Raw genomic sequence first — 15,336 nt, 5'->3', positions numbered from 1 at the left:
CGCAACTTCCCAGAGAAGCTTCCAGCATATGAGTATGTGATATTTCAAACACTGTAATTAAAGAGATGCACAGCCACTTAGCCAGGAGGGCATGGCATTTGGTTAGATTCCTATAGCTATGTTCTTGGACTGCTACATAAAAGCCCCACAAATCCTCTCAAATGATTCACCGTAAACCTTTACAAACAATGCCTACAAAATCATCTCCTATTTTTCCATTGCTTGGTTGGTGCAACATGAAAAAATTATGTTTTCTGTTTATATAGTTTAATAAACCTCTCTAGACTCTTAAAATGCCTTTTCTCAAAAATGGAAAATTGTATTTATCAAATATGGAAGTCATTTTTCTAATCACATGATCTAACATCCCAAAAACTTAAATCTGGATAAACAATCCTAAATTAAGGCTGGTATATTTTGAAACAGCAAGAATTTGCGTGTGGAATGTTTTAACAGCTCATGGATTCCTATGACCACTCAGTATGACTTACACAAATACAAACCAAAACTCTACCAGGGAAATCAAATTTCATCAAATATCTCAAAGTAAAAATGTTTAACAAAAACCAGAAATGTGTAATGTTAGTTTGATTCTTCTTCTTCCATCATATTATGGAAACATAAAGAGGACAGAAGAATCTGCGGAATGTGGCACCGGCAACATCATCATGGATGCCAAGATGGTATGATAATATCAGCGCTAATATTTGCAGGATGCTTCCTTAGCTGCCAGGCCCTTCATATGCATGTTTTTATTTAAACCTCATAACAACACTCTGAGATAAATACTATCTTCATCTGACAGAAGTTGAGGTCCAGATGAGTTAAATAGCCTTGGTCAAGGTCACACAGCCAGTGGGGTTCAGGGCAACACCACTACGTACTCCACAGGAAAGCCTCCCACACAGCTTCCTCCAGAAGGCAATGAAGGGGGGTAAATGGAGAGCTTTCCTTCCTTCAGAATTCACCAGAGCTCCAACAGCTAACATACCAAATAAATGTGGTATCTCACCACACCTTGAGATACGTACCATTATTCCCATTTTAGAGATTAAAAAACAAACAAAATAAGGCACAGAGAGGTTATATACTTGACAGAAGGAACAAAGCCAGGATCCCAAGTGAGGTAAGCTGGCTCACACAACCACAGAATGGACCACTATTCTACTGTTGTTTTCTCTGCTCCTCTAGGCCAAGCGCTTTTGCTCACTCCTGACCTTTAACCTCCTTGGCTTCTTTATCTACAGAACTAGCTAGTTGGACTAGATCACCTCTAGGTGGCCTTCTGGTTTTTCAGTGATAGTGCTCAAATTCATCTGCTCAAAATCATCTTTTTGCCATGATGAAAACTCACAGGATAGAGTATTTGAGCGGCTCTGATTTTTCTCCTCAGGGGAAGAAAATGCACCCAATAATGATCCTAATATACTTTCGGGATTAAGGCTCACTTCTTGGAATTTTGTATAGTATAAAAGAAAAATCTGAAATCACAAAGTTTTCATTTTAAAAAACAGTTAACCATTTCCTAAAAAGAAATGGAAATTTAAAAACAAAATAAAATTATAAGCTACTATTCTTTCCATTACACCTTGTAGAGTCTGGATAGCTTTTTCGCTGGAAACAACCGTCTTCAAAATTTACTACGCATCTCAGCATCTATCCATACTCCATTAAAACACACGACCTGGGGTACCTGCGTAGCTCAGTGGGTTAAAGCATCTGCCTTCGGCTCAGGTCATAATTCCAAGGTCCTGGGATCAAGCCCCACATTGGGCTCTCTGCTTGGCAGGGAGCCTGCTTCCCCTCTCTCTCTCTCTCTGCCTGCCTTTCTGCCTACTTGTGATCTCTGTCTGTCAAATAAATAAATAAAATCTTTAAAAATAATAAAATAAAATAAAAAAATAAAACACATGACCTCTCAACAGTGTCTTATTAAATACAGTGATTAACAGGAGTGGAACAGTTTCTTGCACCATGTTTTAAAACCATCTGTACTGGTTGCAAACCAGTATAAGAAGAGAGATTTCATAGAAACATCTTAGTTCCTAGCTTCTCTCTCCCAAATAAGGACAAGAGTCTGCTAGCTGCCTGCACTCCAGCCTGACAGCACTGGGCTGCAGGTGAGCGGCAGCTGCCTCTATGAGCAAAGCCAGGGCTCTCCCTAGTTTGCCAGAGTGGTGGGGACCACTCCCAATTAGACTGAATTTGCTCATACACTGTGTCCTGAGGTCACCAAGTTTGAGAGGTTTAGGAAACAGGTTTCCCATTTTGGGCCTCTGTGCTCGAAGTCCATACCTGAGATAGTAGCCCATCTTCCAAACTGTTCTACATTAAATGCTTGCCTCCAGTAAAACTAAAAATTACACCCACAGAACTGAAACCCAGAAAGGGCACACCCCTTTAAAAGCATTATTCCAATAAAAAAAAAAAAAAAGATCCACAATCTTCACAATGCTAATTATTCCATCAGTATAAACCAATAGGTTCCCAACTCTGACAACAAACTACAATTGACCTTGACAGGTACTCAGACTCAGATCACCCCATGTCAATCCCATCATAAGCTCTGGGGGTGGAACCTTTATCCACCCATGTGATTCCAATGACAACTCCTCTTGAAAACTGCTGCCTCGCAGGGACTTGTAAATCAGTAAGACTGATTGCTGAAGGCCACTGATAAGAATAATTCTCATTACTTCATAATATATATTACATTAACACTTCAGGTGCCACTATCTTTCTGGGTTTTGACAAAATATTATGTTTTTGTTCTAACATCTGATATGAAATGTCCATATAATGCCCCTTAACCGAATTTCTTGTCTGGTGTTCCCCTATTTCAAACAAATATTTTGGTGTGGGCCCCTGAAAGAGCTCAGTGCTGAAGTGAGGCCAACATACAGAAGGGAGTTTCCAGCTCACGGAGAACATTGAGACATATTAGTTTAAAGCAAACACTATCAGCCAATGAGTTTGTGCCAAACTCCAGATGTCTGGTGTCAGAAATATCCTATCCAAAGATCACCTCAGTAAAGATCTAAAACTGAAACTCTCTACAGCTTCCTTGGGGTCTATGAAATGCCGATGAGAGATCTGCTGAGCCCTGAAGAGGGATTTTAGTCCACAGTCCACCAGCCTGTCAGTTATCTTAATAAAGTGACATTAGCTGGGGAGCGGAGAGGCCTAGATAAGCTCATCTAGAATTTCTGGGGTGAAGGCTTTCGGTAACAGGTCCCTACCTGACAAAGGAACTTCAATATTCCATTTCTTTCATTGGATGTTTGATACCTGAAGAAGCATGGGCATAATAATCTATGCTTATTTATGCTTATTACCATGCTGTTCAGTTTACTTAATGGTAAGCTGTACAAATAGGTCTTTACAAATTTCCATGCTTTTGCCATTACTTACATAATTACACTATGTACTGACAATCAGGCAGCTGAATTAGCATTCGAGAGACTTTCGTTGAATGATTAGGTAAGAAAAATGGTGCTTCAACTGTAAGCCCAGATGTGCTCCTGCAGCAGCTGCTGAAGGCCTGGGATAAAGTCAGAGGACCTGAAAAGGGCTCTCTGTGAAGGACACCAGGGAAGCGTCCGGCAGGAAAGGCTCTACACAAACCCAGGCAACTGGGGTTTCAGCTCTTCCTTCACAGCGTTTATAGCTGGGTCCCATTAGTTATCATTGGTCCAGACAAATTTTCAAATTAGTGCACATGAACATAATGCCAATACTTTAATTTGGAAACCTAAACTAAAAGAGAAGTTTGTGTGTATAGTGTTAGGTTACCAGGAGGATCCCACCCCGAGAGAAATAAGTATCCACGAGGAGGGAAAACTAGTTAGCACCTTTAGACAATGCAATAATGACAACGATTTTAGAACTGCCAAATTCTTCATTCCATTGTTGTTACTGTGATGAGGGGATGCTCATGCACCTTCCCAACCACTGCAAACAACTTCAGCAGCCTGGAAACATACCTATTTCTTTTCTCTTCTTCTTTTTTTTTTAATCTTATTTGTGTTTCTTGAGAGACATGAGCAAGGGGGGGCGGTGGGCAGAAGAGCAGAGGGAGGAGAGAGAGAATCCCAAGCAGGCTCTACACTCAGCTTTGCACAGAGCCTGACACGGGCCTTGATCTCATGACCACCAGGTCAGAAGTGACTGAGCCACCCAAGCGCCCCTGGGAACATTTCTATTTCCAAAGTATCTCCCCTAGGATCCAAACTGCTGCCTTTGGAAATCCAACCTTTCTTCTGTACGTGAGGCACTCAGGTACACAAGAGCCTCCACTGAGGTCCTAGGTGGCTCAGTTGGTTAAGCCTCTGCCTTTGGCTCAGGTCATGATCCAAGGTCCTGGGATTCAGCTCCACCTCAGGCTCCCTGCTCAGCAGGAAGCCTGCTTTTCTCTCTCCCACTCCCCCTGCTTGCTTGTACTCCTTCTCTCGCTGTCTCTGTCAAATAAATAAAACCTCGAAAAAAAAAAAAAAGAGAGAGAGAGAGCCTTTATTAAAATGTAAACATCTTGTACAGGGCCACAACGCCGGCTGTATAAAGCAGGTACTAAGGTACAGGAGGACACCTGTAAACACCTGTAAGAGCAAAGCCTACCCTTTACGCCCCTGAGCATTTTTCTGGTTGTACACTATATGCTACATTATTTGTTCTATGTCTTGGCCTATGTCTCACATCAGATGGGACACATGCTGTATTCTTAAGCAGTGGTAAAGAGCAATTAGCTGTGCCTCACTAGTAGGTGGCTAATAAACGCTAGTAGGTGGCTAATAAACAATAGCTACTGTTACTGTTTTATACAAACAAACAGACTATCAGAACTGTCCAAATTAGAAAAGCTAAATGGTAGTTGGATTCAAGATTCAAAACCCTGCCTTACAGTCCAAGCTTCTCCTCCCCCCAACCCCCTGCCTCCTTTATACCAAACTGCTCCAGCAAAAAGCTGAGAGGCAGCAAGACACACCTTTGTCCTACCATTGTTTAAGTTGTAGAATGTTCTAGGCAACCACATACTGTAAGGCAAGAAATCATTCAACTGAGCTTCATAATATCCTCAACGTGGAACAAGCCTCACCAAGTTCAACCCATAAGTATGAACATAAAGACATGCATTTCTCTTTCAAATCTACTTAAAACAAAGTCTTCTTCAAATTCCCTTAATATACACTGTTTGGGATAACTGCATAACTGGAATTTATGTCTGCCATAAACATACATAGAAACACATAAACATATTATTTTTCATATATGCACACTTCCAAAGAAGATTAGCTTCAAAGATGTTTTTTTACCACCCAAAGTTACCTTGGAACTTTCTCTTTTTACCATCCAAAACACTTTCCAATTTTTATTTTCATTTCATTTCAAACACTTCTTGAGGAAGAGGCTGGGAAGATGTCAAGGCACATCCTCCAGGAAAGGGCTGTGCTTTGGTGGGAGCAAAAGTATCCAGGGGCTTACCCTGAAGAATGGTGGGCAGGTACTCAGGTGCTACAGGACAAAGAGAGAAGGACCAATTATGATGATCCTGTTTTCTGAGGTAACAGAGGCTTTCTGTTCTGTAGGAAAATATTTCTGTCTTATAATCTTACCAAAATAAACATGCTGGTCCATTTTTCACTAGATTACTTATTTAACTCCAAATCAGAAGTACTTCTAGGATGGAATGTTTATTTCATAAGCTTGCACTGAAGGTGAATTAAGTACTGTATGAAAATTGGTTAATACAATCTCTGGTACATGGTACTGACTCCCTAACAAGAGTAACAAGAAATGGATCCATGTTTTGTGAGGCCTGCAGCTTTAGACTCTTTATGGGAAAAAAAATTACACATACAAAATGATTACAAAAATTATCATTTATTTAGAGTAAGAAATCACAACAAAATATAAAATTTTAAAAGCTAACATTACCAAAACATCACAAAATCAAAATCCAGAACAAGAACCCAGTATGTGAATTCACCTGCTGATAACACTGCTATAATTACTTCTTTTAAGCTTCATATTCTTTGATTCCTTCTCATATGACAATGACATATATTATTTTCTATAAGGTGCAAACATAAATCAGTCTTTCCTCAAGTGTGGGTAATCAGTACTATTTTAATTATTGATAATTCAGAAAAGTTACTTTCAGCCTCCCAGCTCCTTATTGGTAAAGCCATATAAATTTTTAGGATCACTGTCAAACTTGTAAACACCTTTATTAATTTTCCTTCATATATAAGCCATAAGAATTCAGGGCATTTCAAGCTTTCTTATGCATTGACAGACTTCAAATATTCTTTATATTGATGACATTAATTAACTAGTTTGCTGTCAATATTTTTTGTTGTGTTGATACACACACATGTGTCAAATGAGCAAGACACTTAAACACAGACGGTCTAGAAATAACACGGTGCATTTGTAAATGTACACTATCTCACACTGCATTATATATAATTACATATAATTTTATAATATATAAGTTATATAACCATATAACCATATATGAATGTAAATATGTAACATATATATAATATAAATATTATATATTATATGCTATACTATAATAATATATATAGAATAATAATATAATAATATTATATTATTGAGTGTAATTCCTAACAGAATTATGGAATTCTGTTATGGAATTAATATGGAAGTTCCATTCCTAACAGAAGGAACTTCCATATTAGCCACATGTAGATAAGAACTGAACTCCCTACTCAGAATTTTACACATTGAACAAACAGATTAATTTTCCAGACTTGCTCTGGCTCCATACATTTCAAAGTAATCCCTACTGGTAGATGCCATAGTACACATCCATACTGCAATACTACCTCTGGCCCCGCCCCTGTGTGTAAGGACACCGGCTGAGCTGGCACAATGGACAGTGGTCCTGGGAAGTGATTGTCATATTTGGAGAGCTACAAATAACTTTACTAGACACAATCATAGAAATATGTACCATTAAACCCAAACTAAATATGTCCCAAATTCAAGTTTCCCCTCGTTCTATATCAAAGATACTCTCAACTCCAAGGTCACTGAACCCAAGGAGGCATGTTACAGAGGGGAAGTCACAGAAGAAAAGAAAAATGTTAGCCAAGGTCTGTTAATCCTACTTTTCCAATTTTTACAAGTTATGATCCCAAGAACACCCTGCTGCACATACTTCTAGGGCTTCTCCAGGACCCTGGAAAGGGCTGTGTGGGTCCTAGGAATGTATTCATACATGTTAAAACATGGGCTGTACAGCTGTGGGGCTCTGGGACTTGAGCTTCACTAGCTTCTCAATAAATCTGCTTCTGCGGTCCCTATCATTACCCATCGTTTATCTCAGTCTGTATATATATGGTCTTTCCAAACAAATTTCAATTCCTTGGAAACGGAAAGTACTATCTTGAGTACTAGCATATATAGTAAATACTCAAAAACATGTGTGGTAGAGGCACCCAGGTGGCTCAGTCAGTGAAGCATCAGCCTTCAGCTCAGGTTGTGATCCCAGGGTCCTGAGATGGAGCCCCACATCAGGCTGCCTGCTCCGGGGGAATTCCCCCCACTCTTATCACACTGGTGCTCTCTCGTTTGCGCTCTCTCTCAAGTAAATAAATAATTTTTTTTAAAAACGTGTGTGGCAGTCCTCACTATACATAGTGATTCTGACAGAGAATGAGCTATGATATAAATCATAAATGTATACAGGTATTATATACACATACATATATATACACACATACACATATATGTACACACATGCATGCATGTGGGTGTGGAGATATTCACATACATGTATAAATATATTAAATATGTATTGTATATACTATATACATCATTTATCTATATAGTATATCTATATATCAATTCTCTATAGAATACCAAAGACAGAGTGAGTCGTTCCATGTCAATAATTAAAACATGGCATGAAGATCTTGTTCCCTCAAAGATGTCCATCTCAGAAGAAAGTCACCGTTCGAGTCTGGCAGAAAACAAACAGGGCTTCCTTTACGAGGCCAGTGGGTGAGCCAAGCAAGGGCCACTCTAGCCATTAGGAGACTAACAATGCTAGATAGAAAGTCTGGAGTTAGTGACCCAAGAGAGTCACTCTGACTCCTGCCAGAGTGAAGAGAACTACTGGGAAGACTTCATCCTTAAAGAGAATATCTATTAATGCAGTCCCTGCTTGCAGCTGGCCTTTAAATAAAATAACAGGTGAAAACTACTGTAACACTGCAGACGTTAGTGCAAGGGAAAATACAATTTTCTTTAAACTGCCTGAGCATATTAAAATTGAAAGGCTTTTTTTCCACACCTCCAATAAATTTCTGACATTTGTGGTTTCTGATTTTCAGATTCTAAACAAACAATATGTGCTATTCAACACTTGCACAAGGTCTACATGGAGCAAATCTGTTACTTCATCATGAAACAAAATACATTATCTTAAGTCCAGCAAGTTCAGTAGCATACAGGCCAGATCTGAGAGGGCAGGGGTCAGGATGGGTGGGGGAGAGAAATATCAAGAAATGTGGGGTCTGTTTTATTGTCCTAAAAGCAAAAGCTAGAAAAGGGAGGCTTCTTAAAGTAGTTTGATAGCACTGTCCTGTCTCTCAGATCTCAGACTAAAACACAAGGCCTTTGGCTTCGAGATAGTCCCAGAAAAGCCCCTCACATCAAGTGTCATCAGGCTGCTTTGGCCAGGAAACTTCTTCACTGTCATCACTGCAAAGAATTGGGTTTTCTGGAAACAGCCAGCAGTCTGCCCCTCTAGTACAGTCACATGTGGGAGAGGTCTCCAAAATACAGGCATTCTAAAGGAAGCTCTTTACCTAATATGGAGGCTTTTATCAACCCAGTCGGCTGCAGGCAGTTTTTCTGTCTGTGCATCTCAGTCAAACACCAGAAAACATGGACACTACAACCAGAAAACAATCAAAACTTTTGAGATTTAGGAGATCAAACGTTCATTAGCAAGGGTCCACAAAGGGTATGCTGTTTACAGGTGAGAACTGGCACAAATGGAAAACTTGTTCTGTAGAAATCTGTGAGTTGTTAGAGGTAGGGCCTCCCACACTGGGCGGTATGTGTGTACCCTCACGCACACGCATGCACTTGAAACCTCACCTGGCTCTGTACCTGGGACCTTCTTGGGAATTATGGAAGGGAGCAGCAGGGCACCTTGCCGCCAAGCCACAGGGTACAGGCAAAGAGCAGGGCAGGCAGTGACAAGCCTTTCATTCATTCACTTACTCCTTCAGTCATTCCTTCTCCCCACAGGAAGTGTCCTCAGAGGAATGTGCCCACAAGCTCAAAGCATAGTGCCTCTTTCTAGTCCAGGGTTTTTCCAAATAAATACAGGCCACAAGGAAAGGCCATGCTGGAGGCCACTGGCCTTGACACCACTTTCCAGTCCACAGTGGCAAAGGCCTCTGCCAGCACCTGAAGTACCTCTAGCCACAGAATAGAGAAAGTGGCCAGAGCCTGTAACCCCAATTCAGGACTGCTGAAGGGTTTCCCATTTCCTGTTTGCAACCTTTCCTGGGAAGGGCCTCATGATTTCACAGAGTTGTAGGTGGACACATCCCACATTCTGTTAACCTCTACAGTAGTTTTTCATAGTAGGATTACAGACTTGTATGATAAATACACAAAATGGCAAGAAAATCAGGTGACTGTACTGTAAATGAGTACTATACACTTAATCTTCCTCAGCCAGTGCATGGGGTAGGTACTGTCACTGTCCTCACTATACAGAGGCAGAAACTGAGGCACAGGGAGGCTGACAAGCATCAGAGGAATATAGTCAAACCCAAACATGCTACGTTCACTACGCTGCCTCTCAGATGATCCTCGCTTCAAGAGTTCAGAGCTATTTTCTCAAGGATGAAACACAGACCAATTGCCTCCAGTGGGGGGCGGGGGGGCAGGCATAGGGACAGTACTATCTAGCTCTGCTACCGATCTAAAATCCAAATTCCAGTTCACACTTGGCCAGCCATGGAAACTTAAGGCGTTATATAACCTTTCTGTGCCTCAGTTTATTCACCTATAAAGTGGGGATAATAAGGGCCTATTACCTATTCTATATATCCATCTATTTAGCATACTATGGTATTACTTTAAGAAGATAATGTAATTATTTACTAAACTATTGTTGGAGCCAAATTGTACACTACTATTGGCAATAGAGTAAGTACCTTATTTTTCCATCCAGGGACTTTGACCTTTACTAATTAGATGGTTTACAAATCTACCCTCTGAAATGAAGCAGCAAAGATTTATCCCTTTTGGTTTTGGAAATGAGGAAACTAATAGAAATGCACAAAAACCTGTTGACATGCAGCATCAAGAACCACCATGTCAAAGCTACTGCAAGCCACTAGGACAACAGTATTTCATCTCCTAATATAGCCCCTACAGGAAAATCTGAGTCAACAATAGCAAAGCTGAGGCTCCTAACATCTGGGGAAAGCTCAAAATGAACTTTTAGTTGAGTACTATCACAAGAATAACTAAAATGGGTCAGATTCTCTGTTTTCAGTTTAAGAGGTGCAAGCTGCCTTGGAGCCTTTGCACTGTCTATTCCCTCTGCCTGGGTCCTGACGTTCCCCATGTTCTCATGGCTAACTTTCTCCCTTCTGTCAAGATTACCCTTTAGTTTCTCAGTGAAGTCTATCCTGATCAACCAATTAAAAATTCTAACTCTTCCTCCTCTCAATCTACCTTTAGGCTGCTCTAATTTCTCTTTCTCATAACCACCTTCAACATCCTATTTAATTTATTTTTATGTTGAGTGTTTATTGTCTATCTCCCACCACTAGAACATAAACTCCCCAAAGTTGGGCTCTTTGTTAACCAAAAGCACCAAGGGCCTAGAACTATGCCTGGTATAAAATAGATACTAAACATATATTATCACATAAATAAATTTAACATGCAGAGGTACTTTTACAAATGTACCAAATAATCAAATCTAACAAGAATAAATAAAACAGTTTCTTTTCTGGGACCAACACCCCAAAGATTTCTCAGCACTGAGATGCACGGACAGCAGGCATTTCATGAGTCTGTGACATTGACCTTCAGTGCTAAATTTAGTGCCCTTGGTGTTTCTGTGATTCCTAGTTACCAGTTTAGCTTCACCTACCTAGGATGTGCATGTCAAGAGTGTTTCTACAAACTCACAGTAGATACTGTGAGTAGATGAATCAAACAAATCTTGATCAGCTCTTCCCATCTCCAGGAAACAGAGCCAAGCTATGAATGAATTGAGAGCAAAGCTGATTAAGAAACACTTAAAACTGTAGGCTATGGGATTTCTAGGCAATGTAAGTTGAAGGAAGGGCTTGGGCTGGGATACCAGGGTTGTCCACAGAGAGACAGGCAGGCACTCCAGTAGTAGACCAGCAATGAAAGGCAAGGACCAACACAGAAACGGACATGGGTATTCCACTCCTCTAGGAGGAAGAGAGCTAAGACAGAGGATGGGAGAAAATCACACTTCCCTTGACTCTACAGCCCCAAATCCTTGTTCCTATGGGTACAGGAAAATGGTTAAAAACAAGAGCTAAATGCACATATGTAACAGAACAGAAACAGCGATTCTCCACTTAATGCACTTAATCTAAACTAAGTGTTACAATTATATAATGAAAACTGTGGGCCTCGTGTACCAAGGCCTTGAAAAATCTGTCAAGTAAAAACCATGCCATAGTCCCACAAACCTTCATGTCATTACTGCTTAAGGATTCTGACTAGCAGTTAAAAAGTAGTAACTCAGAAAGTTCCCCAAGATGGAACTACCACCTGAACATACTTCTAATAAAATGAAAGATAATATTAAAATAAATCTTTTAGCAGTCCTTTCATGCATCTTTTTTATGTGGCCACTCAATAACAAGGACACACAATCAGAAATCAAATATTAAAAATAATGAGCCACAAACAATAAATAAATACCACTTAACAATCCATACAAAGAACTTTCACTAAATGCTTCGTCCACTATATCTGCACTCATGGCCCCTCATCAAGTGTATTTACGTGTCACTGCCTATTAATGGGGATGTTTTTACCCTTCTCAGGTCAATTCTTATTTGTCCATACAGAGCTGTCTTTAAAAGCAAAGGGCCTCTGCTCTGTAAAAGCACCCAATAATTTAAGTTCATCTCTTCCCTCTGGGAATTTTGAGTATTTGTTCATTTCAAGCATTTATTTTCCATAAAGCTGGCTGGTTTTAAACTAATTCCAAAGTACAGTCATTGTTAGCCTTGCCACACAGTGTGCCTAAGTCATAACTATTGTTATAAACTTAATTCTTCAATATTTTCATTAAAAGACTAGCCCTCTGGGGATGAGCATAACTTAAAAACTGAGTTTCAGAAAATTTACAGAACCTTTAACCCTCTTTAAAAATGTTTACCCAATACTAACAACAATTTCTGCAAACTTAAAAAGCTCCTTTGATCCACCAACCATTTAAAATCTAACTGATTATAAACTAAATCCTCAAGTGGGATAACTGCCTTTAACACATTTTAATATACATAACTGATATTTCATTTAACCAGCTAGTCCAAGTAGGCAGCCAGTGCGGGAAAATTATTACTCACCTTACATTAATTATAGTTTATCCTGAACTAACTCTTGGCGAAAGGGAATGGGATATGCAATGACAGTCCTCCTTAAGTCGGGAAATATTATTTATTTATATATGTATATACTATATATTTATTTATTTATTATTTGTTTCTACCTATTGTTTTCCGCGTATTATTGAAAGGAAAGGAATCGGAACTAACCAAATTTCTCTTGGAACTTTCATTACTGGAGTTTGTTTTATTTTAAACTGCCCATCATGAAAAATCTGACTGATCCTTTAAGTACCTTCGGTTATGGCTCTTCAGTCATGATATGAATCAGCAAATTTGTTACTCCATTATTCCTGCTTTTAAGGCTACCAAAACTTGCCTACTTCTCTCACACCTCTCTCTGAGGAGACGGCGGAAACTCTTATACGGATGTTTTAAAACTTTCTAAGTTTCAAAATCTAGACAATTATTCATCAGGAGTATTTCTTGAAAGACATTCGGTAGACATTTTCAAATGATTGCTTCCCATTCCAGATGCCCCTGCCCCTCTTATCCGATGCTCAACTAGCAGTCAACGCTTATTAAGCACCCACTGTGTGCCAAGAGAAAGCATTATACTAAGCAAAGAGCATAAGGCTCGCCCTCATTTTATTCGTGCATAAATACACAGCAGTCGTGATTTATTCTCACAACTTTGTAGAAACGTGAGTTGCATTCACATGGGTGAGTCCACAGCATTCATTTGGAAATGGCTTTCTGGGCTGAATTTACAGGTTCTCCGTATTGGACAGCCCCGACGGGACATCACGCGGTCCCTTCACCTTCCAGCCCACACAGGACAGCTCGTGGACGCCAGCCACACCTTCTGCAGGTGGCTGGATCGCCAGAGCCAAACGAGCCCACCCATCTCCCCTCGCAAGGGCTCAGAGTCCGTAAATGCGTGCAGGACTCCTGCGAATTCAAGGACTTGTTGAAAGGCCCCGGGGTCCCGGGCAGTAAGGGAAAGCCGCCGGCGCCCCCTCCCCCCGCGGCCACCGAGTCCCCCGCGCCCCGGGCGCTGCGCAGGCCGCCGCCGCCGCGGATCCCGGGCGCAGCCGGCGCACCTCGGGCCTAGCACCAGTGGAAAGGCAAATCTGAGCCGGGACACGTTTAAACGCCCGGCCGCAGCCCCGGGAGACTGCTCTCCAGCAGACACAGCCGCAGGGGCCTCCGGGGCCGCACGGCCTGGGGCGTTGGGCGCGGCCCGCGGGCGCCCCCGGCACCTCAGCCCGCGGCGCCCCAGCGTCCGCGCCAGGCCAGGGCAGGGGCGGGTGCCCAGGGCCCCCAGGCCCGCGTCCCTGGCCGGGCCGAGCGAGCCCCGCGGCGCGGGCGCAGAGGGCTAGAGCCGGGTCCTCCGCCCGCGGCCGCCGGCTCCCGCCCCCTCCCGACGCACCACACCTAGCAACCCGCGCTGACAGGACGCAGTGGCGGCGGCGGCGGGAGGAGGAAGCGGAATGGCTGCCGCGGTGGAGCCACCCCCGCCCCCCCCCGCTCCCACCTCCCAGCCGCTGCAGCCGCCGCCGAGCCCTGACAGCTCTAGCCCGGGCGGAAGCAGCGGGCGGCGTGCAGCGCCCGCCCCCCGGCGCCCCCGGCGCCTCGGGCCGCCCGGACCACCAGGCCAACTAACTCCGCGCCCCTGCCCAGCGCCAACCGCCCGGCCCAGCCGCGCCCTCCGCCCCGCGCCCCCTCCCCTGGCGCCCGGCCCCGCCGCCGCATCTCCTCGCCGCCGGGTCCCTCCTCCCGGCGCCCCCGCCGCGGCGCACCCCCCACTCCCACCACTTCGCCGCCGGCGCGCACGCCCCTCGGAATCCCCCAGCCGGGCCGCCCGCCGGCCCCCGCACCTCGGGGCGCCCGCCCCCTCCCCCACTCCGCTCCCCGCCCCCCCCCCACCCCCTCGCGCCCCCGCATCCCGTCACCCCCACGCCCCGGGCTTGCACACACCCTCCCGCCCCGCCGCCGCCTGCCTCCCTCCCGGCCACCCCTGGCCATTCTGGGTTTCTCGCTTGGGCAGGAGTTTCCGCGCGCAGGGCACCCCGGCCCACCCCCGGGCCATTTACCGATGTGGTTGTCCTCGATGTGCTCAATGAGGTCGGCCAGGGTGGGGAAGTGGAGTCCGCAGCCCCCGAATCGGCAGGTATTGGAGAAGAAGGAGGCGGCGGCGATGCCTGTCATGGTGCTACATCGAGAGCCCCCCTGGTGTCGGCTCTGCGAGCGCCGGGCCGGCGGGCGGAGGGAGGGAGGGAGGGAGGGAGGCAGGGTGGGGTGAGGAGAGGAGGGGCTGGGGGAGGGGGAGAGAGGCGGGGTGAGGGGAGCGGAGAAAACGGGACGAAGGGAGTGGGGGCTAGAGCGATGAAGGAGAGCGAGGAGAGACCGGGAGGCTGAGGGAGGCGGTGGCGGCGGCGGCGGCGTCGGGAGCGGCGGGGTGGGGGTGGGGGGGTGAGGCCGCCGCAGCTGGGAGGAGGGACCAGGGCGCGCGGCAACAGCTGTGCGGCCCCAACCTCGGCTCCTGGACCGAGGCCTCACCTGTGAGCTCCTGCCACCAACTTTATCCTGTCGGCCTGCCCTTCACAGTTGGTAATACATGCAATCAGTTTGCAGCTTCCTTGGTTATGTGTATTACCTTCTTGATATATACACATCTATTAATTACATATGCACCCCGCGAAGAGAATTCAGGGAGTTACCCAGGCCCCACTCG

General features: G+C 44.0%; 1 protein-coding gene across 1 annotated transcript in view; it reads right to left on the bottom strand.

Moving 5' to 3' along the window:
- The window catches only part of JAZF1 (JAZF zinc finger 1), a 322,039-nt gene extending 306,971 nt beyond the window's left edge, over positions 1-15,068 (bottom strand). Inside the window, exon 1 of the mRNA XM_059396668.1 lies at positions 14,696-15,068. Coding sequence (XP_059252651.1) covers positions 14,696-14,810 — 115 coding nt within the window. The 5' untranslated portion in view covers positions 14,811-15,068. The remainder of the gene's footprint in view (positions 1-14,695) is intronic.
- Positions 15,069-15,336: the final 268 nt, after the last annotated feature.

This window comes from Mustela nigripes, chromosome 4 (assembly GCF_022355385.1).
Source record: "Mustela nigripes isolate SB6536 chromosome 4, MUSNIG.SB6536, whole genome shotgun sequence".
NCBI classification, from domain to species: domain Eukaryota; kingdom Metazoa; phylum Chordata; class Mammalia; order Carnivora; family Mustelidae; genus Mustela; species Mustela nigripes.
This window is presented reverse-complemented; position numbering and strand designations above follow the sequence as displayed.